General features: G+C 38.7%; 1 protein-coding gene and 1 long non-coding RNA gene across 2 annotated transcripts in view; one reads left to right on the plus strand and one right to left on the minus strand.

The window, feature by feature from the left end:
• Window positions 1–584: 584 nt before the first annotated feature.
• LOC140595878 (uncharacterized) lies at window positions 585–2,023 on the minus strand. Its single transcript, XR_011997821.1, has 2 exons — window positions 1,961–2,023; window positions 585–1,323 (listed from the first exon to the last, which is right to left on the minus strand). It is a non-coding gene; the product is annotated as an uncharacterized lncRNA (long non-coding RNA).
• Window positions 2,024–2,227: 204 nt separating this feature from the next.
• The window catches only part of STK17B (serine/threonine kinase 17b), a 28,807-nt gene continuing 3,505 nt past the window's right edge, over window positions 2,228–27,529 (plus strand). Inside the window, exons 1-7 of the mRNA XM_072742918.1 lie at window positions 2,228–2,412; window positions 10,247–10,412; window positions 16,423–16,635; window positions 21,366–21,510; window positions 23,343–23,469; window positions 24,876–24,924; window positions 26,160–26,339. Coding sequence (XP_072599019.1) covers window positions 10,291–10,412; window positions 16,423–16,635; window positions 21,366–21,510; window positions 23,343–23,469; window positions 24,876–24,924; window positions 26,160–26,339 — 836 coding nt within the window. The 5' untranslated portion in view covers window positions 2,228–2,412; window positions 10,247–10,290. The remainder of the gene's footprint in view (window positions 2,413–10,246; window positions 10,413–16,422; window positions 16,636–21,365; window positions 21,511–23,342; window positions 23,470–24,875; window positions 24,925–26,159; window positions 26,340–27,529) is intronic.

Below are 27,529 nucleotides of genomic sequence, written 5' to 3' on the forward strand. Positions count from 1 at the left end.
GAGCCCAGGCAGGGGCAGTAAATGCAAGATATGAAAAGATCCTCTAGAAGCTGATTGGTTAGAGCCCAGGGCTTGTGAGCAATGAGGGCTGCTTTAAAGCAGTGGTGGAGGAAGTTCGGCCTCTAGGTATGAAGTGATTGTGGGACTGGGTTAGTGACAGATGAGAAGGCAGATTGATGTTTGTAGAGATTAAGAGCTGGCAATTGATCAAATGCTGTAAACACACACACACACACACACACACACAAACACCCCAAATCATCATGATGATGTAGCCCCAAGATTCCTACAGATTACTGGTTCCAGAGCTGGTACTGAGACCTCTGGGATGCCACCCCAGTGTTCATAACAGAAAAGATGGGAAGAGTCTCATTGGTTTGTGAACTCTTAGATGATGATAGTTGAAAAGTCCATTTCAGCATGCAGGTTTTTGTTTTTTGTTTTTTTTTTCTTTCCCATCTTAACTGTAGACTTCTGTAGTCATGTCAATTGTTAGCAACAAGGAGAGATGTAAGCAATATTCTCCAAGTGACACACTGGACTGGGATGAATCAGTTAAGTAACAACAAGCCAACATCATTAAATGATTATGAGGCATTTTATGCATTTATCTTAAGAAAAATACAGTATAGAAAGTCAACAGATGGCTTCATGGGAATTTACTTGGCTTACTGGGCTAGAACAAGAAACTCCCCTCTTTAAATGTTGACTGGGGGGCACCTGGGCGGCCCTGTCCATTAAGCAGCTAACTCTTGATTTCTGCACAGGTCATGATCTCAGGGTCTTTGGATGGAGTCTGTGTTGGGCTCAGCGCTCAGCGGGGAGGCTCCTTGAGGAGTCCCTCTCCCTCTGCCCCTTCTCACGCTAGCGCTGAGTAAAATAAATAAATCTTAAATAAGTAAATGAATGTTGATTGAACGTTACAGGCTTTTGAAAAAGAACTATTTCTCTCTCAATATATTTCCCTGTAATCTTCTACAATGACTGTAAATATGCTCTGCAACCCATCCTAGATCATATATGCATTTGACAAATTCAGTTGTGTCTCGCACAGAACTTGCAGCCTTTTCCGTTCTCTTCAAGGGATGACAGATCCTGACTGGTTGCTCTGGGCTTCCATCTCTTCCACGGCCCCTGCTGCGTCCTCCAGACCTTCCTCACCCGGCCTTCAGCCACGCCTCAGGACGCAGGGTCCCCCAGCGAACTCCAGCGGTGGGGCTCAGCCTCCAGAAGTCCCCACGTGCTGTCCATACTTCCAAGTTGACGCAGAGTGGGTGCCCACGTGCAGGGTGGGTTCATGTCACAGGGAGAAAGAAAACAAGTCTGTGGGAGGCACAGACCTTCGGGAATGAGTGAGCAGCTGGGACTGACTTTATTTCCTCCTCTCCAGGCTGCACGTACTCACGCCTCGCGGACTGAGCGCTCTGGGCGCAGGCCCGGTGCACCCGGCGGCCGTGGAGCCCTGCGCTCCGCCCTGGCGGCCCCGCCGGTCTCAGTCCCCCCACCCCCGCCCCGCAACTTGCCCTGGAGCCCCCAGCTGCTCCGCCGCCCCGCCCCCACGTGCAGGCCACACCCCCCGGCGCCCCCAGCTGCTCCGCCGCCCCGCCCACACGTGCAGGCCACAGCCCCCCGGAGCCCCGCACCTGCTCCGCCGCCCCGCCCCCACGTGCAGGCCACACCCCCCGGCGCCCCCAGCTGCTCCGCCGCCCCGCCCACACGTGCAGGCCACAGCCCCCCGGAGCCCCGCACCTGCTCCGCCGCCCCGCCCCCACGCGCAGGCCACACCCCCCGGCGCCCCCAGCTGCTCCGCCGCCCCGCCCCCACGCGCAGGCCACACCCCCCGGAGCCCCGCACCTGCTCCGCCGCCCCGCCCCCACGTGCAGGCCACACCCCCCGGCGCCCCCAGCTGCTCCGCCGCCCCGCCCCCACGCGCAGGCCACACGCCCCCGGAGCCCCGCACCTGCTCCGCCGCCCCGCCCCGCCTCGCCCCGCCGCACAGGCCACAGCCTCCCGCGGCTCCGGGTCTCCCCAGCCCCGCCCCTCAGCACGCGCCGCGCCCGGCGCCCCGCCCCGCCCGTCACGTGGCCGCCCCTGCCCCGGCGCGCTCTCGGATTGGCTGCCCCGGCCGAGGGGGCGGGTCCTAGCTTGCAGCCCTGCCCCGCAACGCGGCTGCAGTTTTCAAACCTCAACTGCGAGTCGGGCCGCGCGTCCGCCGCGGTCGCCGGGAGCCGCCCGCCGGGGAACGGGTCCCAGCTGCGGGCCGTGGTGCCGAAGAGGACGAGGGGCGCCGCCACCTCGGAGCGCCGGGCGCCTCGGCGGGCCAGAGCTGGAGGAGCCGTGCGCCGGCCGCCGGCGTGCGGGGACGGGAGCCCCTCGGAGGGGCCGCCCGAGAGGAGCGGCTGCGGCCCGAGGGTCAGTGTCCCCCGCCTCGCGCCTCCGCGGGCCTGGTCCCGCCGCGCCGTCGGGGGCTCGGGCTGCGCGCCCGGCCTCCCTGCGTGTCCCCGAGCCGCGACCCCGGCCGGCGCGGCCCTGCGGCTGCAGCCCTGCCTCGCTGGCTCCCGGGGTCGCGCCCCTCTCCGCGCCGCGTCCACGCGGTCCCCGGGTCCGGCCGCGTCCACGCCGGGGGGTGGGCACGGGCCGCTGCCTTCCCCCCGGGAGGTCCGTGCTGGCCTTGCGGGGGAACTCGGGGCCCCGCTCGCGGGCGGTGCAGTGAAGGCGGCGGCTTCGGGGGCGGCCCGGCGGCCCCGCGGCTCGGCGCCGCCTGCAGCCCGGGGCGTGACCCCGGGTCCCGGATCGGGGCCCGCGGCGCGCCCCCTCGCTGGGTCTCTCTTGGGTAAGTTAGGAAAATCTTAAAAAGGAAAAAAAAAGGCATCGGATGGCGAAGACGGACTGCCGTGGTCTCGGGCCACGGGCCGCCCCGTGCGGCTGCGTGACGGCGGCCCGGACCCCCCGCCCTCCTGTGCTCGTGGGGCGCTTGGGGTTCGCGGCGGCGGCCGAGCGCGGGGGAGGCGGGGGAGGGGCCGGCACGTGTGCGGGTGGGTCTCCACGGCGTCCCGCCGCTGTTTGGCCCGCGTAACGTTTACCTGCGGGGCCGCGGAGGGGCCCACCTGGCGGCGCTGCCCGCGTGGCGGCCGCCCTGGATCTGCTCACCCTGCGCCCCGCGCCCTCCCCCGGCTGCCTGGGCGAGCGCTGCGGCCCTGGGGATCCGGACCTGGGATCTGGCCATGGGGTCCGCCCCTGGGGACCTGGCCATGCGGACCCGGCCCTGCGGAGCCCACCTCCCTGGGGACCCGGCCCTGGGGATCTGGCCCTGGGGGTCCGCCGCCCTGGGGAGCTTGGCCCTGGGCACCCCGCCGTGGGGAGCCACCGTCTTGGGGAGCCCACCTCCCTGGGGAGCCCATCTCCCTGGGGGCCCACCTCCCTGGGGAGCCCATCTCCCTGGGGGCCCATCTCCCTGGGGGCCCACCTCCCTGGGGACCCACCTCCCTGGGGGCCCACCTCCCTGGGGAGCCCATCTCCCTGGGGGCCCACCTCCCTGGGGAGCCCACCTCCCTGGGAAGCCCACCTCCCTGGGGACCCACCTCCCTGGGGGCCCACCTCCCTGGGGAGCCCATCTCCCTGGGGACCTGGCCATGGGGACCCGACCCTGGGACCTAGCCATGGGGACCCTGGCCCTGGTGACCCAGCCATGGGGACCCGGCCCTGGGATCTGGCCATCAGGAGCCTGGCCCTGGGGACCCAGCCGTGGGGAGCCCACCTCCCTGGGGGCCCACCTCCCTGGGGGCCCACCGCGAGAGCACAGGTCTATCCAAGGGAAAGGTCATCAGCCCGCTTCCTCACCGACACACTTTTATTGTCTTGTACTGAACCGTCCCGAAGTAGTTTTTAACTACTTCCAGTATTTGTTTCATAAACACTAAACCGCGCGTTATCTGTAGAGCTTTGTACTTTTGAAAAAGTTGGTCAGTAAAAGCAATGCCCTCATTTAAGACTTCACTTCCTCCCCTCTCATCCTTCTGTGAGATGTTTTTTTCTTCTATTTTTCTTTTTTATAGTTTTTAATATTCCTAATAAGTGGAGGGATTAATAGCTGCTTTATCTGCGAGCTACATAACATGCACCTTAGGTCATTTTCTAAATGTTTGGTCTAAAATTGAAGTGAAGTATATTTACATGGCAGTATATTTAATTTTTGAAAGTAGAACTTGTGTTGTAGTCGTTTTATTGTAAAGATCTTATTTATTTACTTGAGGTTGCAGGTGAAAGCAAAGGGGAAGGGGCAGAGGGAGAAGGAGAAGCAGATTCCCTGCCTCCTGGGGAGGCCAGGGTGGGAACTGGCTCCCAGGACCCTGGGATTGTTACCTGAGATGAAAGCAGAGGCTTCGCCTGCAAAGCCACCCAGGCACCCACTTGTGTAGTGATTTTAAAGTCGTTCTGATTTGTGTGTGGACAGAATGTTTGTAGTTGCTCTTGGACTCTGAATAGTGAATTACAATTTGGTTAAGATAGAATCAGTTTTTAGGAAACTCAAATGTGGACTAATTGATCACTGTGTTACCACATTAATAACAAATCTGAAGAAGATACAGGCATTTTATGGCATGTTTCTGATCAAACATCTTTATTTTTATGTTACCAGTTAAGTAAAAATGTAAATGTATTTGAAACCTTTGTTTTGAAGCTGTTGGATTTGATGATTAAGAGAGAATACCCTTATCACAAATTTCCTGTTGTACGCAAGGGACCCAATTTAAAACCCATGAATCAAGGAAATCAATCCTAACACTTTCACTAAATCCTAAAATTGTCTGAAAATTGTATGTCTCTTATCTTGTAGTGTATATTTCCTGTATATAAGATAGTCAGCTAAGCACAGTGCTCCTAGATTTACTGCTTCTAAAAGATTTTGACTGATCCTCGTTTGATTTTTTTTTTTTTTTAAGAATTCTTTTGCATTCTATGGGTATTGATTGTGCCAGAAACATTCACAGTCATTTCTACACTCCCTTTCCACTTGGGAAAACTTTAAATGTTTCAGTTGCTTTAGTTTTCCACCATATTGGTGACAAAATTCTATGATTTTATTTCTAAGTAGTTTATATTCTATGATAGACTATTTTCAAAGGTTATTTCTTTGAATACTTCAGTTAACAAATGTACCTATAAATTAAGTTACAAGTGCATATTTTTAAATGTTGTGATATTGCAATTTTTTTGATTTTTTAAAAATTTATTTATTCATGAGAGAGAGAGAGAGAGAGAGAGGCAGAGACCCAGACAGAGGGAGAAGCAGACTCCATGCAGGGAGCCCCAGGTGGGTCCCGGGTCTCTAGGATCACACCCTGGGCTGAAGGCGGTGCTAAACCGCTGAGCCACTGGGGCTGCCCAGGCCTGGGGTTGTTACCTGGAACTTCAGCCCTTGGGTTGTGTACACTGGCCTGGTTTGGTCGGGTACAGTCAGTTAGCTGGCTTCCTTTCATGATTTTCAAAGGATAAAATTCTTGACTTATTCTTTCTATTCAATCTCTAGAAACAAACAAACAAAACCTATTATTAGAATACAGTTAGTAGAAGAAATAGTCTCTTTCTTGAAATTGAAAATCATCTCCATCCATATACCTACACCAATACCTTTACTTCTAGTCAGTGACTAAAAATGGATTCTTCTGCTACACTAGCAGAAAATTCTTTATTTTGATGAATGCTCAATAAATAAATCTCCAGTTCCTCTGTTTCTTTTCTTTTTGTTTTTGTTTTTGTTTTGTTTTTTTTGAAGTTCCTCTGTTTCTTAGGAAAAACTTGGTGGCTATAAAATGCTGACTTAGAAAGAGGCAGTTGTTTCCCTGTAATCTTGTGCCTTGCTTTGTTTGCCATTGCTTTTTGAATTTACTTCATAATGATAATGATGCAGATTTGTCAGTCTTTACCAGGACAAATATCTGAATTACCTGAATGCAGTAGCTTTTAAAATATTGATATTATTAGCCGGAGTAGGTATTCACCTAAAAACAGGTGGTCACCTAGTCTGGAAAGACAGGTAAATACAAAACAAATGGTCTGTTGGTATTTACATTACAATATATGATAAAATAATTTTATCCATGTTTCTAGGCTTTATGGCTATCCTGTTTAGAACTGAAATTCTCTAATAGCAGTTTAGAGTATTTATTTAGCCAAATATTGGTTAAGCAGAGATTAAGCTGCTTGAAGCTCCAATATTATCAAGATCTCAAGTTTTGCTAAGCCCTTGAAGATATGAGATGCATCTAGAAATTCTTGTTGCTGTATATGATAATCCTTATAGTTCAGTTCGTCAAACATTAAAAAAAATTCCTACTGGGTGCCAGACACCGTGCTGGGAATTTAGACACAAAAGCACATATTACTGCCCTTTAGACACTAAAGAGAATTGCAGTCAAACATGTTACATGTTGAAGTAAAGAGGATTGTCAAGGGTCCTCCTGTTCCTCCTGTTTGAAAAGTAAAGGAGAGGCATTTAACCAGCCTGGGTTTTAGCAAAGCTTTGTGGGTGAGGTGACCTTCTATGTCGAGATATGAAGGGTATATAAGAAGACTTAGCCTTTTAAGGAAAAGTATAAAGAACATTTCAGACTGAAAAGTATAACAGATATGTGAAGGCAAAAAAAAAGAGTGTGGCAGGAAATGATGCTGGTATGTACCTGGCCTCAGAGGCTTTTGTGTGTCACGCAGTAGCGCTTTAGCTTATAGGTACTGGGTAACTAATGCTGGGATCAAAGCAGACTATTTTTAATTCAACCAACCTACAACCAAGTAAACCTTTAATGTGTAAAGATATATATTTTGCTATTGCAAATGGATAAGTCTCTGCATTTACAGTCTAGTCGTATATATTCACAGCCACCTTTCTTTTTTTTTTACCCAAAGGCATTTGCTAATTGTTTGCCCATTATTAAAATAGTACCTGCTTAGTGTAGATACTTTAAATACCAGGAAAGTATAAATACTGCCATATTGCCACCACCCAAAGATAACCACTATTAACATTTTGCCCTAGTTTTCCAATCTTTTCTTCTATTTGCTTTTATGTTTTTGCCACAAAATTATCACAGTGTATATACTTTTTGTGTCTTCCTTTTTTCACTTAATATTATAGGAGCTAAAAATATTCTTTGAAAGCATGATTTTTGAATATGTAGTTTCCTATTATTTAGGTATATTTAAATACTTTTTGGACTTTGGGGTTCATTCATTCAATGACTTTGTTTTTTTCATTATTAAAAATAATATTTTACTGAGCATAAATCTTCATTACATTTAAGATCCATATTGACTCTTTGGAAACTTGAGAGCAGAAAATTCTTACTCATAAAATTAGTTCTGCTAGAGTTCTTATGAATAGATCACTTTGTAGCTGATATATTACAGCATAAGATAAACATCTTAGATTCTAGAATCTAGGTGAGGTGAACATCTCAGAATCCAGAGCCTATACTTTGTCTCTATGATTGAACTTGACATGTCCTTATATTTCCCAAGGCCTGACTGATGGACAGTGTTGGGAATGAGCTCAATTTATATCCGTGATACGGGTACATCCCTTCTTTCTGTATATATGTGTATATATGTATAGTACAACTCATAAGCAGGCATATTTATAGACTTCTAAATTTAGGGGAAAAAACCTGTAAAAGCCCAAAGATGACCTGAAAAAAAAATAGATTGAGCATAGAAATTGGTAAACATTTTGATTTTTCTGAGAGGACTATGTGACCAATGTGATTGAGTGCCATCAGAACTAAGAAAGTATACAGGTTATCAAAACATAGTAAAAAAAAAAAAGAATCTTAAGAGTTAAGTTTAAGCTAACCTGGGATGAGAGTTTTGTATTATGGAAACAGTACAACTACTTAACAGTAGCCAGGGAAGATACAGAGAGTATCTTTGGGTAGAATATTAACAATATTTCCTCTCTGAACAATCATGATACACTCTTCCTGACCAGCACTGTACCAGTGTCATTCTGCGTGAGTAGATCATATTTTGATTTTAATCCATAGAGCTATGCAAGATAGATTCTATTATAATCCATACTTTAGAGGAAGCAGAATTGAAGCTTTCCTCACCAGATCAGAGAAATGCAAAATAAATCACAAAATTTCCTTTCCCTTCATCACACTAGAGTAGCCAAAATTAAAGGCCTGAATGGGACGCATGTTGGCAAGGAAATGATAAGCTCTCCTAGCCAGTGCTAGTGGGAATATAACCTGGGGATGGAAAGAAAGGACCAACTTCAGCTGTGTCTATGATGTCTTACTTATTTTTAATTTAAACGAAATATGACAAAGCAATAAGATCGAAAAAGCGAGTGTTTATTAGGATATTTGTATCCCTTTGTAGACATTTGAAGTATTTCTTTCTTTTCTTTATTTTTAAAGTAGCTATGTTCATTTCCCACACAGCCATAACAAAGTACTGCAGATCAGGTGACTTAAATAACAAAGTTATTTTCTCATAATTGTGGACAGTAACAATTTGAGATCATGGTGTTGGCAGGATTGATTTCTTCTGAGGCCTTTCTCTATGGCTTGTAGATGTCCTTCTCCCTATGTCTTCACATGGTTTTCCATCTGTGTGTTTTTGTGGCCTAATCACTTTTTATAAGGACACCAGTCCTGTTGGATTCGGGCTTACCGTAGTGACCTCATTTTTAACTTAATTACTGCTTTAAAGGCCCTAATTCCCAATATAGTCACCCTCTGAGGTACTGGGGGCTAGGACTTCAGCGGGTGAATTTTGTTTTTGTTTTTGTTTTTCAGCGGGTGAATTTTGAAGGGAGGGACACAATTGGTCCATAACAGTAGTGAAGTTAAATAATTTAGTATAATCTCATAGCTGGTATGGATAAATGGGATTTAGACCCAGATGTGATTTACTCCAAAAGTTATATTCAGAATACTACGCTGCAACCCTTACACTATAGAAATGTATACCAAAACTAGTTAGGCCTCTGTTTCTCCAAAGACCAACAGATTTAGAGAAAAAAATCTTGTTGACTTAAGAACAAAACCAAGAATATGTGGAAACTGAAAACACTGAGTTCTTATCACACTGTTATTAAATTGAATATAACTGACATTTGAATTTAGGAAGATAAAGAACAGTACATGTCAAGTAGGAAATAAGTGGAAGAAAAATGTGGCAGAGAAAGAACAAAAGCCTAGGGGGTTATTGAAAGAGGGTGCTAGAAGAACGATACTGGATCTTTTGTTAGATACACATAGGTGGAAGTCCTGACTATTATAAAATATATAGTCTACAATTATTATATGAATTTAATTAATATGAAGTGGTGGTTTTGTTAAAACTGAATACATGTAAATATCACAAAGCTGCAGATAAATATGAGTTCAAGATCATAGAATTGTAGAATAAGGCTTCATATATAGTCTGTAACTTATCCAACAACATTATGGAGCTCTCTGTTCTCCCAAAAGAAAAAAACTCTTAAGACCTATGAAAGTCTGAATTTAATATTGAAATGTAGGTAGTCTGTGAACCAAGTTCTATTTCTTATTGTCGTTCAGAAGTCAGTTACATAACTCACAAAATGTGAATTCACCACCAAATTTGGCCATGTATAATTAAAAATTTTTTGAAGATTTTATTTATTTATTTATTCATGAGAGACACGCATGAGGAGAGAGAGAGAGAGGTGCAGAGACGCAAGCAGAGAGAGAAGCAGGCTCAATTCAGGGAGCCTGATGTGGGACTCGATCCCGGGTCTCCTGGACCACGCCCTGGGCCAAAGGTGGCACTAAACCGCTGAGCCACCTGGGCTGCCCTAAAATTAAATTTAAAACGAATAATCATCACTTTGCTATGTTAAAATCTTGTTATGTGAAGATATAACTTTAAAGAATGAGAGTTTAGAAATGAAATTGAGTGTATTAAAATTATTATAACTTTTTAAAAAATTTGGAAAGTCTTGAGGATTTTTATAGTAGCTTTCTTCTGAAATAAAGTCAGTAACTTAGTTCAAATACCATAGAAATAATAGAATGTATGTGTGTGCTTTCTTTTTTTTTCCTTATGAGTAGAATGTGCTGTTTAAATCTTTTTTTCTTTCTTTTTCGGTTGTATCTTACAGCTATATTTGGAGCTGTAAAATGTAATGTACATCCTGTCTGTCTGAGATAACATCTTTTTTTTTCTACTTAATTGCATTTAGGTTATATCCTGTATCTTTTTTTTTTTTTTAACATAGGTAAAAATAAGTGACTAAAGAACCATACCTGGGAGTCATCTAACATGTCGAGGAGAAGATTTGATTGCCGAAGTATTTCAGGCTTGCTAACTACAACTCCTCAAACTCCAATGAAAATGGAAAACTTTAATAATTTTTATACACTTACATCAAAAGAGCTGGGAAGGTAAGGAAATTTTATAATGTGTGTGCTGTTTCTGGGTCTATAGTTCTATAAAATTCACTTGATCATTTAAAAAAATGATTAGAAAGTCATCATCTCTGCTCTTATTAGAAGGGTCTACTCTTAACTGACTTGGAAATCAAATCTTAGAGAGTTAGTGAGTTTATAAGATAATATCCCACCTAGATTCAGGGCCCTGATAGGAGATCCGGGCTCTTATTTGATCCTGTGCATGGCAACAGGAGCTTAGCATGGTGGACTGCCAAGTCCAAATCAGGGCTCTGTCATTTCCAAACTTTGTAACCTCGATTACATTTTTGTACCTCTTAATGCTATTTTCCTCACCGGAGAAGTTGGGAGGAAGATAATTGTATCTACCTTCTATGGTTGTTACGAGGATTAAATTAGATAATATTTGTGAAGTATTTAGTAGAATGCTACCAATTTTTGATAAAAATTTTTTTTTTTAATTCCTAGGATATTGTGCTGGGCTAAAAAAAATAAATAATAATAATAAGGAAAGTCTCCTCTTTTTTTCCTAAATTAAATAAAAAGAATTAACTTCTATTTGATAGTATAATTCTGTCTGCTGAAGAATGTATGTTCTATAAGTAAAACCGTATACTTAGGGCAGCCTAGGTGGCTCAGTGGTTTAGTGCCGCCTTCAGCCCAGGGCCTGATCCTGGAGTCCCGGGATCAAGTCCCACGTCGGGCTCCCTGCATGGAGCCTGCTTCTCCCTCTGCCTGTGTCTCTGCCTCTCTCTCTCTCTCTCTCTCTCTCTCTGTCTCTCTCTGTCTCTCATGAATAAATAAATAAAATCTTCAAAACAAAAACAAAAAACCCTGTACTTAGACTAATTCTGATCTGTTTTGGCCTAATGAGTGTTAAAGGTCAAGGGGTGACCTGCGACTACGAGACCATTTAGCACTACCATTTAAATAAACATGGAAATTATAAAAATATACTGAGTTATTTGTTATGTGTTCAGCATCTTTGAATTTTAAAAATGTTTAACAAAGAATTCAAAGATGATGATCAGTTTCTGTATCTTCGGTTTGATTTTAGTTCTAGAGGCAAATATTTAATTAAAATGGCTTATTAAGTCCATGTTTGTCTTGACCGATGTATAGTAAGATAGTGTGATTGATTTTTATCTTTGAAAATCTCAGTGTGCAAATAACAGTTGACTGAAGCATGAAAAGTAATTCTGTTCTTGGTGATCTTTTATGTGAAGGGTAACAAGTCCTAGCCTTGTCAGATGTTGGGTGCAGTTTTTCTTTTGCAAAATAAGGATGATAATATCTAGCTCATTAGACTGAGAACTAAATGTGAAAGCATCGTTCATAATTCCTGGCATATTCATTAATTAATTTTATGCGCAAAATATCTGGTGTTTTAGTGATGTATTGCAAAATACAGTTTTTAAAACCTTTCAGAATATTTCTAGGAAATTCTTTGGTCCTAAATCTGTAATTATTTCTCTTTGCACTATAACAGGAAGGAGTAAGTTTCTTTTAGTTGCCTATATCGCACACTGAATAGTTATATAATCTTTGCACTGGAAGGATTTTGGTGGTCAGTGGTCTTCTAATTCTTTATGCAGCAATCTTTCTTACAGTTTTCCTGACAAGCTGTTTATCCAGTTTCAGTTTGAAAGCTGCAGTGATAGGGGAACTCATTACCTCCGAATGTGTCTGTTCCATTTTGTGGGTGCCTCTTAGGCACAGAAGGTTCTCTTTTCTTTGCTGACATCTACCCAGTAGTTGTAGTTCTTCTTTTGTATAGCTGCATGTAATGTCCATGTGAAAATCCTTCAGAGATGTGAATATGGTTAAACACTGTCATTTTCCTTAAATGCTCATCTTATGACCTAATCTCCAGCCAGCCATCCTTGATCCAGTTACCTTCTTCTGGACCACTTTGTATTTTTCATTGTCAGTCTTACAATAAGAAGATTAGAGTGGACACAATATTGTCAATATCTTAATATCTAGATTACCATAAAGCTTTATTATTAGGAGTTTTCTTCCCTCTTTATTTTTTTTTTTTTTAACAGCCATGTCAAATATATACCATATGGCTCATGTAGTATCTTAGTAAAAAACAGATTAAACTGGAAGTCAGGGGTCAGCTGGGTGGCTCAGCAGTTGAGTGTCTGCCCTCTGTTCAGGTCGTAATCCTGGGGTCCTGGGATCAAGTCCCACAATGGACTCCCTGTAGGGAGCCTGCTTCTCCCTCTGTCTATGTCCCTACTTCTCTTTCTCTGTGTCTCTCATGAATAAATAAATTAAATCTTTAAAAAAAAAAACAAAAACTGGAAGTCAATTGACCTGTCTCTATTCTGGATCTAAATTTGTGTGATCTACTTAGTGGTGTGATTTCCTTTTCATTAAAATAAGAGGGTGGACTAGATGTCTCCAAGTTTCCTTCTATTGCAAAAACTTTTGGAAACTGCTTTGACCAGGTAACTGAATATGAAAAGCTTTGAACAGTATACACAATAAAGGGTGTTCCTTTCCATATTTCTAAGTTAGTATTTTGATGGGTGAATATACATACATCTATTAAATTAATTTTGCAAAATAGAGATACTACAGGTCTTGAAAGTCTATAAAATATTTCTTTGGGAGTTTTGGAGAACTTAAACTTTGAGGAGGACAATATTAATAATTTCAAGTGGTTTTATAAATGAGGTACTGTCATAAATAAGAAGCATAAACTGGAGTCAGGTGTATTTTTTAACATTTTAGAGCAAAACTCATGATAGACTCTGAGGCAAATTCAGTTTGCTAACGTTCTATCTTCTAATATCTTTATGAAAGACCTAACATTATTCTCTGGGCTAATGAATCATGTGGTAAAGGAAGGAAGGATATTTCTAATTAGACTTGATCATTGGAAATCATGATCTTTCACTGCCAATGACTTCCTTTAAGTTCTTCCAATATTGTTACCAATTTTAATATACTAATGCAAAATGAAAATTAGGATAATAATATTGTTTCTTTTGAGGCTTTACATTTTAAAGTATGTAAACATAAGCTAGCATGTGGAGAACTACAAAGGTGTTTGTAAAGAACTCTTTTAATCTTTCTAAATCAACTTTTTAAAATTAATTTTAAGATGTTAGTGTTTAAGAACTTATTTTCCTTTAGCAAATTAAAAGAAAATATGTAAAAATTAACAGTTCATTTAGATTATTCTCAAAATGTTTTGCATTGTTCCTGTTTTTTTAACATTTTGGTTAGGAGTTTTCCATCCCTCCCCCAACGGAGGCAAAGTTTCTTAGTACTTGTGGTTAGAAGGGTGAGGCAGATGCAGAAATAAACGTCAGTTTCCTTTGTGGCTTACCCTCCCCCCTCCTTTCACATTTTATTGTCTCTTCTAGAATGCAGAAGGGTAACTACTAGACATTTTCACTGCTGGAAAATCTAGTTGCTTTGCCTTTTTAGGGTATGAATTAAGTATTATGGTTAAGCGTTTTTAATTTTCTTAAGTGTTTTTGTTAAATTTGATATAGGAACATTATGTATAAGAGATTATTTTTTATACTTCTAAACCACAATTAGCATTTTAGAATGGGAAAGATTCGTTTTTTCTTCCTAAGTCATCTGATAATTATGGTAATTAACAGTATCTAAATGAATATATATGTGAAATGTTATTAGAATCTCAAGCCTTAAAAAATATAAATGCTGTAAGCACAGGATGCAAAATAGCATGGCATATGGTATTGTAGTAGGTGTGTAACTCTTTCAACAGATACTTTAATTTCTGTTACCTGTTCTCAAAGTGTAAATTTTGTAACGGTAGTAATTAGGACAGATAGGATCTGTGCCCTCATGAGGCTTTTACTCAGTTGTAAACACTGACAAATAATTACCAATATCATTTGGTCACCTTTTTACTGGTTTAATGAGTTCTGTACTTGTTTAAGAACACTTCATAAGAATATATGGGGGAATTGGATTAAAAAAATTGCTAGTTAAGTTTTCTCATTGAGAAAATTCTGGCTTGCATATATAATTATAAAATTAGAGCAGAACTTAATTGTCACAATTGGTAGTATAAACAGTTTTTTTTTTTTTAGATGGACAGTTTTCTTGGCTAACTAGTTTCTGTTTACTAAGTTTTACAAGGTAAATTTCTTCATGAAACTCAAAATTCCCTTTCCGTTTTAGACACATTTTCACTTCTAATCTAAGTGAGAATTGACAGAAGTGATTCGCACTTCTTAAAAAAACTGTCTGAGAGGGAGGAATTGTTTTGTAGTTAGTGGTTAGAAGAGAAAGCTAGGAATTTACATTCCATGATTTGATTCTTGGCACTCCAGTTCCATATATGACCTTTCAGGAGTCATTTAATCTTAGTCTGATTCAGTTTATCCAGTATAAAATCTATAAACACGGGTGATTCAAATGCAGAGTAGAGACTGATGACCTTTTTGTGTGGTCACTGAAATGCGTTGATCTGTATTACATTTGCACACAGTGAAAAAATACCTTGAGAGTTTAAACATTCCAAATCTTAGAAGTTCTTTCTAAGAATCAGGCTTGTGCATGCAAACTTATTGAGTTGATGTAGTTTTGATAAAAGTAGAAGAGTCTAAGTTGTAGCTTGGTCTTTTTTTTTTTTTTTTTTTGGTATTAGTAGCTTTACTTTTTCAGCTTGATTTTCCAGGCTTTTCACTGGCACCAATTTTGAAGAAATTTGGGAAATAAAGAGAATGAATCTGTCTTCCTGGCCCTACAGAATAGCAAGTAAAATACAATCAAGCAATTTATTTTGTCCCTCACCCCCACGCTAAATACCAAGTATTCCTTGCTAAGCACCTAATATGTTGTGTTAAAAGTTGAATTAGGGAAAGAAGAGTTGTGGAACAAAAGTTCTTCCCTGAAGACTCTTTATTTATACCTCATTTGTTAGTATCTACGAAATAATTTGAGCCTTAGGATACAGGTTCTTAATTTGGGATCCCTTGGACTCAGGTTTAGAAGGTTTACAGATGAGCTTTGAAATCTGAAAACCCTCTGGAATTGTATGTAAAACTTTCTATTTGAGGGATGTGTAAATTTTTCTGGGTAGGCAGTCAGTAGCCTTTATTAGTTTCTTAAATAGTCTTACTGAAAATAGCTCTAGGTCTTTGGGAAACTAGATTTGGGGCAAATCAGGCTTAGAATACACATTTACCAGTGTCTTTTTAAATATTGGCTGAGATGCTAAGCACTTGTGTTGGAGAGAGCTAAATACATACTTATTTCTAAAATGATAGGCATGACCTTGATGGGTGTATTTTACACAGCTGTTGATAACTATTAATTTTCTCAGTTGATTGTGAAGTGTCTCTGGATACTCTCCATAGGACACACCTTTGATCTGTTGTAGGCTTCATAAACACTGGGCAATATTAAGAGATTTACTGGTAAAACAACTGTTAAATTAGTAATAGAAAACTTCAAAGATTGTTAAAAGTGGTGTTGAAAGGCAAAATGACTACACTAATAAAATTAAATATCAAATACTCATTTTTGCATTCATTTTAATTTTTTGTTTTTGAAGGAAGCTACTTTGATTAGAGTTAGTATGGCACTCTATTAAGGGCATAGTCTTTGGAAATAGACCAGGATACAAAATGGAATATCATTTATGATACAGGATTGTTACATTTTTAATAACAAAAATTTGTATCAAGAGTATGGCATGGAGTTGGTATGTGGATGAGATCTCCCCCTACAGTGATAATGTAGTATATTAATAGTGATGAACCAATATAATTCTATCATATCCTGTTATTACATTTGCTATTTTCATTTTTATGTGATAGTCCTATAAATTTTATAAAAATACATGTAGTATTTGATTTAGTTTAGTTAAGAAAACATAGATAAATTTCTAATGGCATCATTGTTTGAAAGGATTAGCTCTAAGTTAGAATTGTAACTGCGTCTGTATTATACTAATATTGTTCTTTATGCAGAAGTTAAAATTGATTGTCCTCGTTTTTCCCCCCAGAGGAAAGTTTGCTGTGGTTAGACAGTGTATATCAAAATCTACTGGCCAAGAATATGCTGCAAAATTTCTAAAAAAGAGAAGAAGAGGGCAGGATTGTCGAGCAGAGATTCTACATGAGATTGCCATACTTGAATTGGCAAAGTCTTGTCCTCATGTAATTAATCTTCATGAAGTCTATGAAAATACCAGTGAAATCATTTTGATACTGGAGTAGTAAGTATATACTTTAATAAATTTAAATAAATTTATAGTACGTATCTTAATTGGCGGGATAAGGTGACTTGAAGTGTCAAGAATAGACGTGATAGAGGGCCGGAGTGGCTCAGTCATTTAAGCATCTGCCTTCAGCTCAGTTCACATAGGCCTCCCTGCTCAGTGGGGAGTCTGCTTCTCCCTTTCCCTCTGCCCCAGCCTCCTGCTTGTTCTCTCTCTCTCTCTCTCTCTCTCTCTCTCTCTCCCCCTCCCTCCCTCCCTCTTCTTCCCTCCCTCCCTCTCTCTCTTAAATAAATAAATACAATCTTTAAAAAAAAGGAGTGATAAAAGTATGACAAGAACTTGTAAAGATTTCTGTTGATAAAACATTAGAGAACATAGTGTATATTCTAATATTTTCAGATATACACAAAAACTAAACAGCACACACAAAAACCAAATGACAACACATTTGAGGATTGTGGGAAAACAAGTAAATTTTCATTGCTATTAGCATAAAAAGTTGATGAGTTTTTGTGCAAAACTATCTGATGGGTATGTAGAATTGAAATCATTTATGTATTTTGTCCATCTATTTGAAAAACACATCCAAGGTAAATGACTCATGGAGGATAGAAGGGTGAATTTCCATGATGGTGAAGGTATGCCTACCACGTTGTTTGTTGAAGAAACACATTTATTTATGTGACATGTGAAAAAGCTGTTAGGAATAATAGCAATAAGAAGTAAAACATATCTCTTCCCACAAGTCAGTGAAAAGCTGAAAACACCCAAATAATTCAACATTTCATCAGGTTAAGCATGGGGACAGCATGATTAAGCCAACTGGCTTGTTAATTAGTATAATCACATCTGACTCTAAAATAGTATTTTTATTGAGTGACAGTCTGACACATTTATTAATGTCTATAAAATGTGTTTGAACATCTGTAACAGTTGGAAGAGATTAGCTAAATTTATGTTTAGCATGTGTTAGGCTCTGATAGGTTTTTTTTTGTAAAAGAAATCTTTCATAATAAACTAAAGAAATTATTTGTTTAAAAATGCATTATAATTTATAATAATCCTTTTTAGCAGTTAACCTGCACCATTGCCTTTTTGAATTTAAAAGTATATTAGCCTAATTTTAGTATTCAGTTATTTTAAGGATGAAGCAGTTAATTTATAGATTTGTAAAAAGCAATATACCAGGAAAAGTTGATTGCCTAGAATGGTACTAAAATACTATTATCACACACACAATGTATATACAAATACATAAGCAAATGAATGGAAATATTCCAAATTTCTAAGTTTGTTGGTTGATGTCCCATCAAGGGGCAAATTCTTCTAACAGTAAAAGAGGAAATACACCTGAATGTACCTTCCAGGGCAATGATAATAATATAGGTGCCTTTTCTGACTTTGGAGGGATTATTTTCTTCTTAGGAGTCACCGCTCTTGGGTGACTTGTTTTAATAAAGCATATGCTTGTCTACTACTCACTGCTTCCATGATGTTTCTAGTTTCTGCTAACTTCTGGAATCTGCTTCTTGTGTCACCTAATTGTTTCCTTCCTTTTAGCTCCTCCTAATTTTCTATTTCCCATTGCTCTACCTAGGTCCCTCTTTTATGGGAAAAATGACAGTCCTACAAAAGACATTGGTCAGCTTGCCAAGCAGAAAAGAAGGGACAACATGTTTGGCTGACAGTCATAATATTTGTTTGATTTTGTTATTGAAACAAACAAAAAATCCTCTGGATACTTAGTGTGGTTACAAAAGTAATACCTATGTATTGTGTTTAATTTAGAGGATATAGAAGATAGAAATCATATGTAAATTGTGGTTACTTTTATGACATATTCCTGTATTTTAAAATTATTCTTATGTTTTGGTCTGTGCCTATGTACTGTTATAAACAAAATTGTGAGTTTGGGAGCATTCTATTGGAGCTCTCTTTTTTCACTTACGAATATATCGTGTGCATTTTTATATGTATGATATAATGTTTCTAAAAAATGAATTTTAATTTAGCAAAGACTTTTTAAATTGCCTTTGAAAATCAGAGTTCAGTGAGAAGCCCCCAAATTCGGAAAGGCTATATATTGGCTAGGCTTGGAATTAAAATTTATTGACTCATTCTAGTAATAGTTAATATATCCTGAATATCTACCATGTGTCAGACACTGTGATAAAAATTTATAGATCGCTTTGACCCCTAAGACATTGTATTCAATACTTTATATGGTTTATCTAATTTAATTCTTACAGCAGTCCAGTGAAGTAGGAGCTGTCTTATTCATCATGTATCATTGTGTTACAGTAAAGGACCCAAAGGCAACATTTTGTCCCAGTTTATGCAGCTAGTTAGCAGCAGAGCCAGAATGGACGGAACCCAGGCAGTCTTGAATTTTAGTAGGTACCCCTATAAGCAACCTGCTGTCTTAGCTCATATGTGCACCAGGGAGCTGTACATTCTTTTTTCAGTTACTTATATTTTTTGAATTTTTAATTAGTGGAGGGTTCTGGCTATTGAATTAATTTTAGTGAATGTGTGCTTATATGGACTGAATTTTGTATTGGCAGAGAAGAGAAGACCACATGTATGAGCAGCGCAAATTAATCATTGGGTTCTTAAAAAACCATCATCCCTCTATGTTCTAATCCTTCATTCCTTCTACTCTCTCTCACCCCTACACACTGGATTTTCATACCTTCATAGTAGATGTAAATCCATATTTTAGACAGTTGTCTTTTATTTCAAATTATTTGGTCTGGTTTCTTATCAAATAATTCATGTTAAGACAAGCACTCATTCTAAGAATCTAAAGTATGATCTCTTCATTTTCTTACTTGCTTATGATTGTATTATCTGCAATCTCTCCAGGAATATTTAGACCACTTTCTGTTTTGAGAGGGTTTGTTTCATTAAAACTAAATAATGTAACCAGAAAGGGAAGGAGTGAGGGTGTCACTAGCTGCCTGGCCTGGAGAGCCCCTCTTCCCTCAGACCTTGAGCAGGGCTGTGATATCAGACCTGCAGATCAGTGGGCCACCAAGGGTGGCCTTATTAAGTCATAAAGATTAATTTTTTTCTTTTGTAGGTGAGCATGAATTTCTCATATTGTCTTCCTATGCCTTATTTTTGAGTTCAGTTCTATGACTATAAATTTTATAGCAAACTAACTTTTTAATACTCAGGTTGTCTTTGCCATGATACCTTGAGACAGGTATTAATTTTTATGAATTTTCTCAGAGTTTCAGGAGTTGAAGGAAGTTGAAGTGTAAGTATGATTGGAGGTTTCACAAGTATTCCTTACCAGCTGTCCTACACTGTTTTCTCTGGAATATGATAAAGTGCAAAGCAGCAAATGTCTGCAGCCTCTAACTGGCACAGATTGGTACAGATGGCTTAGTTACAGGTTACCTCTGCAATGTGAAGGGTCAGTCCTGTGACTTCCAGTGTAGGACTCAAATTGACCACCATTATGTTTTCCTCTTAGAACCCCTAATACATATGACCTGCTTCTTTCTTTTCCACAATGAGACTTCTGAATTTCTATTTAAACCTCTGTGAATGGGATCCCTGGGTGGCGCAGCGGCTTAGCGCCTGCCTTTGGCCCAGGGCGCGATCCTGGAGACCCGGGATCGAATCCCACGTCGGGCTCCCGGTGCATGGAGCCTGCTTCTCCCTCTGCCTGTGTCTCTGCCTCTCTCTCTCTGTGACTATCATAAGTAAATAAATAATAAATAAAGAAGAGCTCCTTTAAAAAAAAATAAAATAAAATAAACCTCTGTGAAGAATGGCTGCCATTTCCAACATTCATTGATTCATTCGACAAACACTATTACTGAACACCTTCTACATGCCAGACACTGTCCTATTTTATCACATAGAATATGCTTTACTTGAGATATTCTTAAACGTATAAATTTATTGAATAACCATCTAGATTTTTTTTGAATTTTCAATTTAGTCCTCAAAAAATATTGAATTCAGTGATAACCCTGTTTTACAGATGGTGAAAGCCAAATAAGTGACTGATCCTAAGTTATATTGCTGGTAAATAGCAGATTTGGGATTTAAATTTATACTGATCCCAAACTTAAGGACTTTTTTCTATGCCTTTGTCAACATTCTTTAGATTTTCAGTTCTTTTAAAAATAATAATAAAAGATTTGTGAAGCTGCAATACAGAGTATTGGTTAAGAATGCATATTTTTACCCATTTTATACAGATTCAGATTCTGGTCCCTGTTTACCATGCGACCTAGTACAAGTAGCTTAACCTCTTTGTACTTGTTTCTTCATCAGTAAAATGGAACTTTTAACCACCTACCCCATATAGTTGCCATGAGAATCAAAAGAGAGGATATTTATGTCTATATATAAATGAATAAAATGAAGAACAGAGCTGATCTCAAAGTGTTAGCTATTATTTTTATTGTAACATTAAAGCAGACTATAATATTATTGCATTATAAAGCAATTCAACTCTATTATTATATTATTATTTTATTATTTTATTATACAAATATCAGTACTCAAAATTTGAAATAGTCTTGCCATTTACATTCTTTCTTAAAGATCTCTCCCTCCCGCTCCCAGTTTCTTAATTATATATAGCTATGTAGAGAGACTAAAGTTTAGATGGCTTTGCCTTTTACTTAATAGCTCTATAGTACTTAAAAGTTGTCATTTTTAGGTCAATGATTTTTCATGTTTCTATTATTTGAATTTCATTTCAGTGCTGCGGGTGGAGAAATTTTCAACTTGTGTTTGCCTGAGCTGGCTGAAATGGTTTCTGAAAATGATATTATCAGGCTCATTAAACAAATACTTGAAGGAGTTTGTTATCTACATCAGAATAACATTGTACACCTTGATTTAAAGGTAATGTACCATATGTACCATTTAAGTAACACAACATCTTTGTCTCTTCTGCTCCAATGCATAGTTGCAAGCTGGTATTGGTAGGAAGCAACAGTCCAATCATACCCCTCTGTACTGTAGTGGTGCACTCTTCGTTTACCCATGTGCTACGTGGACTGAATTTTGTATTGGCAGAGAGGAGAAGACATGTGTGAGCAGCTCAAATTAATCACTGCGCTCTTAAACATGTTCTCATCTTTCATATATCCTACTCCATTTCACTCTTACACCCTGGATTTTCTCATCCTGTAAAATGGTCATACCTCTAAATAGTCTGATCTCCATCTCTGAAGATAACCACCTACTAGTCCTCATTTCTTTGCTCCCATTGTATTTGTTCATCTTTCCCTGGAGACTTTTAGTCTTTTAGCTTTTCCTTTTTTTGCTCCCCAGACCATTCAGGCTGCTTACTCCAGCCCTGAAATACCACTTAACCCTCTTATGTTATTATCCTTTCTCCTTATCTTTCCTCCACAGCCATCCAGAATCTCGATCAGTCTGTCTCTTATTTTTTGAACATTGGACTCTTCTCTTTTCTATACTGTCTCCCTATTGGATGATCCTTTGTCCTTTACTGTCACTTTCACAATAATGATAATTCTCCAGTTCTCTTACCTTTAGCCCAGGATTTTCTCCTAAACTCCAAATTATTTTCTGCAATTACAGATCAGATTAGATACCATTTGGTTATCTTGTAGAAACTTTAAAATGTACATGTCTCAAACTAGACTTACTTTCTCTCTTCCTCTTACCCCATTTTCAAAAGAAAAAGAAAATCTATTCATCTGTATTGGGCCTCCCTATGGAGGAGGAGTAGTATTTACTATCTAATAGCCATCCCATGTCCCCTACCAATTTGTTATTGGAAAAATACCAATATGGTAAATATCAGGATAATCATGCCCCTACAAATTTCCTGTTGGGGTTTCCTTTTTTTTTTCTTGCTAAGGACAGACCAGTCACATGTATTACATAACACCACACAGCACTTGTAGTCAGGGATGGCAAATAAACTTGGCTTTATATAGCTTAAAGCCTGTGGTTGACAACAATGGATCTAATTACCCTTAGCTCTTCTCTTTTAATGTCTCTGTGATTTAATAATAAACAAGCATGGGGTTTTCTCAAAGTTAATGATTCTTCTCACAGACTTTGGGAACGGCACTTGGCAGCCCTATGGGTTATGACAGTGGCAGGGAATTTTGTAATAAACCTCAAGCCTTTGCTTTATAAAACAGAGTCACATGGTTCTGGGAAGCAATGGCTGAAACCTTCCATGTATCTATCTCATTGTCTAAGCTAAAAATCTGGCAACAGTCAGACCCAGAACCATCATATTGTACTGAGCCATTTTCTGTTTCTGGAAAATACATTTTGTATTCCTTTATACCTTTTTTCATGCTGTTTCCTAGAATGCCTTTCTAACTGACATACTCCTATTTATCCTATAAGGTTCAGCTTAAATATCATCTCTACAGCAAAAGCTTCTGAGCGTTTATAATAGGCAGAATTAAGTAGTCTTGTCTTTATTTCTGAGTATATCTCATAATCACTTAATCAGTTTACATATTCACCTAACTTTTCCTTTTTTGTCCAAACTAGGAATCTTCAGAGTATATTTTTAACTTTATTTATCATTGAGTGTAAAGCTTTTCCTAAATAGTAGTTAGTAGATGTTTGGTGAATGACTTCATGAAATGTGTAATAGCTAAACAATTTACTTCCAATCTGAGCATAGTATTCTTTTATTGTTGTATATTACATATCATTTTTTTTTGTTATGCTCCATTTAGCCACAGAATATATTATTGAGCAGCATATATCCTCTTGGAGATATAAAAATTGTAGATTTTGGAATGTCTCGAAAAATAGGAAATGCATGTGAACTTCGGGAAATCATGGGAACACCAGAATACTTAGGTAAGAGTTTCCTTTTATTTTCTACACCGTTTTTGAAATTTATCAATGAAATGATACCTCTATAAAACCATATTTTAGAGCATGTAATTCCAGTATATATTTAGCTCAGGTATTTTCATACATTGAAATTTGGTTATGACACATTTAAATGAACTTTAGTGAATATAAGATTATTGAGACATTCACAAAATTCACAGGATATTGGGCATATAAGTTCACAAGTTAGTGTTTGCGTGTAAAGGCTTTGTACATAAAGAAAAATGGGTGAAGTGGAAGTTAGGGAAGAGGAGAAAATGGAAAAAGAGGAAAATAAGAGAGTCACATGGTCCATTATTGCCTTTGAAACCTGGCTATTGGATAGATGTCATTTCTACTTCTGTCCTGGTCCCAACTCTGAAGCTGCTTACAATATACATTATCTTTAGTTTTGCAAGAATTTTTAGCAAAATTGCTTGTTGCTATTTGTTGCTGCTGTGTTAAAAATGTGAGGTTTTGTCTAGGATTGTAAAAGGAGGATTTTGAAGGAAAAAAATGCCAGAAAGATCATACGATTAGATAATCTAGGGATATTGTACTTTATCAGTGAATTGGATCATGCAGATGAAAAAAAATAAGTTACCTGAAGCGCAGCACATAAGTTTAAAGCATTTTAAGTTATAGTAATAATCTTTTTATACTTTTTTTTTTGTTGCTTGTTGATATTCCCTTGTGAGCATTGAAGAGCTACAACACGTCTTCTCATCAAGGCAGCTAGCTGACTTTCCCAAATGAAAACAAAGCAAATTACTAATTTTTGAATGCTAATAGGGGCTATAGTGTCCTAGAATAAGTGATTGTAATTATAGATAACAGCTCACAGAAGTATGTGTAAGGTTATAGATTGTGTGTTGGACAGACTGACAAATATATAAACTCAAGAGTCCTTACTAATAAAAACATTAGGCTTCAGGAAATAGTTTCTCTTTGGAGAAATTATGAAACCATACTGTGAAACAAGTTATTATTCAAGCATAAATCCTAGTTTGGACTTTACTAATTTGAAATTTGTGATAATATTTACCAGTTATAGAAAATTTACTTTGCACTTAAAAAATTAGCAGAGAAGTTAAATATGGGAAATTAATTGCATAGGAATTTAAATTTTTGATACTTTAAGAGGGATATTTAATCTACTTGAAAATTTAAAGTGCTTCTAGGAAGCTGAATTTGCTCATGATGTTATTGTAAATACATATGGTTCTCTTCCCCCGAAAAGAAAAACTTAAATCAGTATAATAACACAAACTAATGTCTAACAGAGCAATATAACCAAAATTTTAAAAAAGATTCTAGTGTTAATTTATTATAAAATAATTTTCATGTTTTAAAATTTGTCAGTATTGAATTTGAATTTTTTTTGCTTTTAGCTCCAGAAATCCTGAACTATGATCCTATTACCACAGCAACAGATATGTGGTAAGATTTTGTTAGTTACCTGAATGCTTTTATTAAAAGTTGATTAGTGTGTGTGTGTGTGTGTGTGTATATGTATGTATGTGTGTGTGTGTGTATGTGTGTGTGTGTGTATATATATATATATATATATTCTAGAGTTCTTTGATTCCAGATTTAAATAATAAGGCTTTCTATAAAAGATTTTTTTCACGTATCACTACTATGCCACAGAAGACATTTACCTGTCCATGGTTTTTAAGTAATACTTTGGCTGTGAGCTAAAAATACAGAACTAAATAGGAAAATCTCTTTCCTGAGGACTAAAAAGCCAAAACAGTCCCAGTACTGTGCTACATGTTCTATAGTAAGGTAAAATACTTAATAAGCATGGAGGAAGCAGCAGACAAGCCCCAGATGGAAGATATCTGATCTAGGTCTGGAAGAACCAGTAAGGTATATGCTAGGCAGAAAGACGAGGGTCGGGTTCATGCAAAAGTCTAGTTTTATGAGATGTTATCTCTGGGGTATTGTGAGTTTTTGTGGCAAGCAAAGTGATATTTTGAATATCAGATATCCTAGGGAATAAAACCGGAATTCCTCCTGGAACTTTAGTTGGGACCACAGTGGGGCTGACTCCACAGGCCAAGTGGAAGAGTTTAGACTTACTCCCTGTGTTCTACGTAACAGTGATGGGCTTGCCAAGGAAAAACGGTCCTTGGCTACATAAATGGAAAACATGTACTGTGTGTATTGTCTTTTTCAGACCCCGCCAGACTTTCTCATTAATATATTTAAGGCTCTGAAATATTTTACAATGAAAAAAGAACCTCTGCCTGTGCAACTTTGTGCTTTGCCAAATTTGCTGATTCTCTGCACAGAACTGCTGTTTATGTCTCACAGATCATAAGTGTGTCATTGACATCATTTAGAAAATGCTGCCCTTCGAGCAGCTCTGTGTACTCCATAACAGGTGTCTGAGTGAAGGGTAGATACAGATATCATGATTTATATTTAGTACATTATATTTATAATTGTGTAACACATGTGCATTCCCCTCATCTTCTTTTTCTGTGAGTCAGACTTTGAGATAACACATTTTTTAGTTTTAATAATATAGGAAATCTGAAAGCAATCTAAGTCTGTAGATTAACTATAAGTTTTGAGGACAGGAATATGTTGAGTATCACTTTTATTACTTTATGTAAATATTTTCAGATTAACACGTTTTAAGTTCTCTTGTCCCTTGTTTTTTTCAGGAATGTTGGTATAATAGCATATATGTTGTTAACTCATACATCTCCGTTTGTGGGAGAAGATAACCAAGAAACATACCTCAATATTTCTCAAGTTAATGTAGATTATTCAGAAGAAACTTTTTCGTCAGTTTCACAGCTGGCCACAGACTTTATCCAGAGGCTTCTAGTAAAAAATCCAGAGTAAGTTATGACATTAATTTGTTTGAGTACCATTACAAAAGTAATAATGTATGTCAGTTAAGAAAAATAGATTGTAAAACAGTATAAAATTATTAGAAATATGCTCTCAAGTTTCAGATAAAACGGGAAGAGAGGTGGTGTAACAGATCATTACATAACAAATCTGTAACTTCAAACATAGAAAAAATAGAAAACATACAACAGGAAATTTTTGAGTAAAGAGAAGATTTGGGTTATTTCTCTCTCAACTTGCTACTAAACCCTGATATTTCCTAAAATAATTAGAAATAGAAGGTTTACAATACACATGGCTGGCTATGATAGACTTTGTTGTGAATAATCTGTAGTCAAGTAATTATGGTTAAGTGGTAAGTGGAAATTACTGATTGTTAGATCTTTAAGGATCAGATGTTCTTTGACCACCTGCAAAAAGAAAGGACTAGAACCTGTGGCTTAGGACTCTCATCTCACCCACTGGCAACTTCAGAGCAGGAAAAGTAAAAACTGACCTCCCTTTTCTTTACTCAGATCAGTCCCATTTACTTTAAAATGGCCTGGTCATACTTCATGCAGAAGCAAGCTGTGATACTGTGCCTCGGGCTAGGATCCTGGTTTTGTTACTTATCAGATCTTTTATCTCTGACAATTACTTAATCTCTTAGAGGACTCAATTTGTTTATCTGTTCATTGAGAAAGAACTCACAGGTTAGTTCATTATTTTCCTGGCTTAATGAAAGTCTGAACAAATTCTAAACTGGCCATTATTTTGGACATGAATGGTTATTTAGTAGTAGTAGTAGTAAAAATACTGTTTGCTTCTGGTTATAAGCAGTTTTCATTTTCTTAAATATATTTTTACTTATATTCTAAAATTTCTAAAATGAGCACATTAACTTTTTGTAATCAGAAAAAAATGAACTGAAAATGATCATAAAAAATGAAGTTAAAGCTTAAGGAAACATGTTCAGTGGATATGGTGGTTTGTTAAGGTTGGAGTTCTGACTATAGATAGATATTTTTCTAACTTTTGACATATTGTGATATTTGACTGTTATTTTCAGAAGAGAAAACAAAAAGTAAAAACTCAAATATTGGATAAACATTATTTGAGAGCAGCCTTTATTTCCAAGATTTAGCAGTATTTTTAAGAACACAAAATAATAATGTTATAAATTATATATATTTTCTTT

This window comes from Vulpes vulpes, chromosome 16 (genome assembly GCF_048418805.1).
Source record: "Vulpes vulpes isolate BD-2025 chromosome 16, VulVul3, whole genome shotgun sequence".
Taxonomy (NCBI): domain Eukaryota; kingdom Metazoa; phylum Chordata; class Mammalia; order Carnivora; family Canidae; genus Vulpes; species Vulpes vulpes.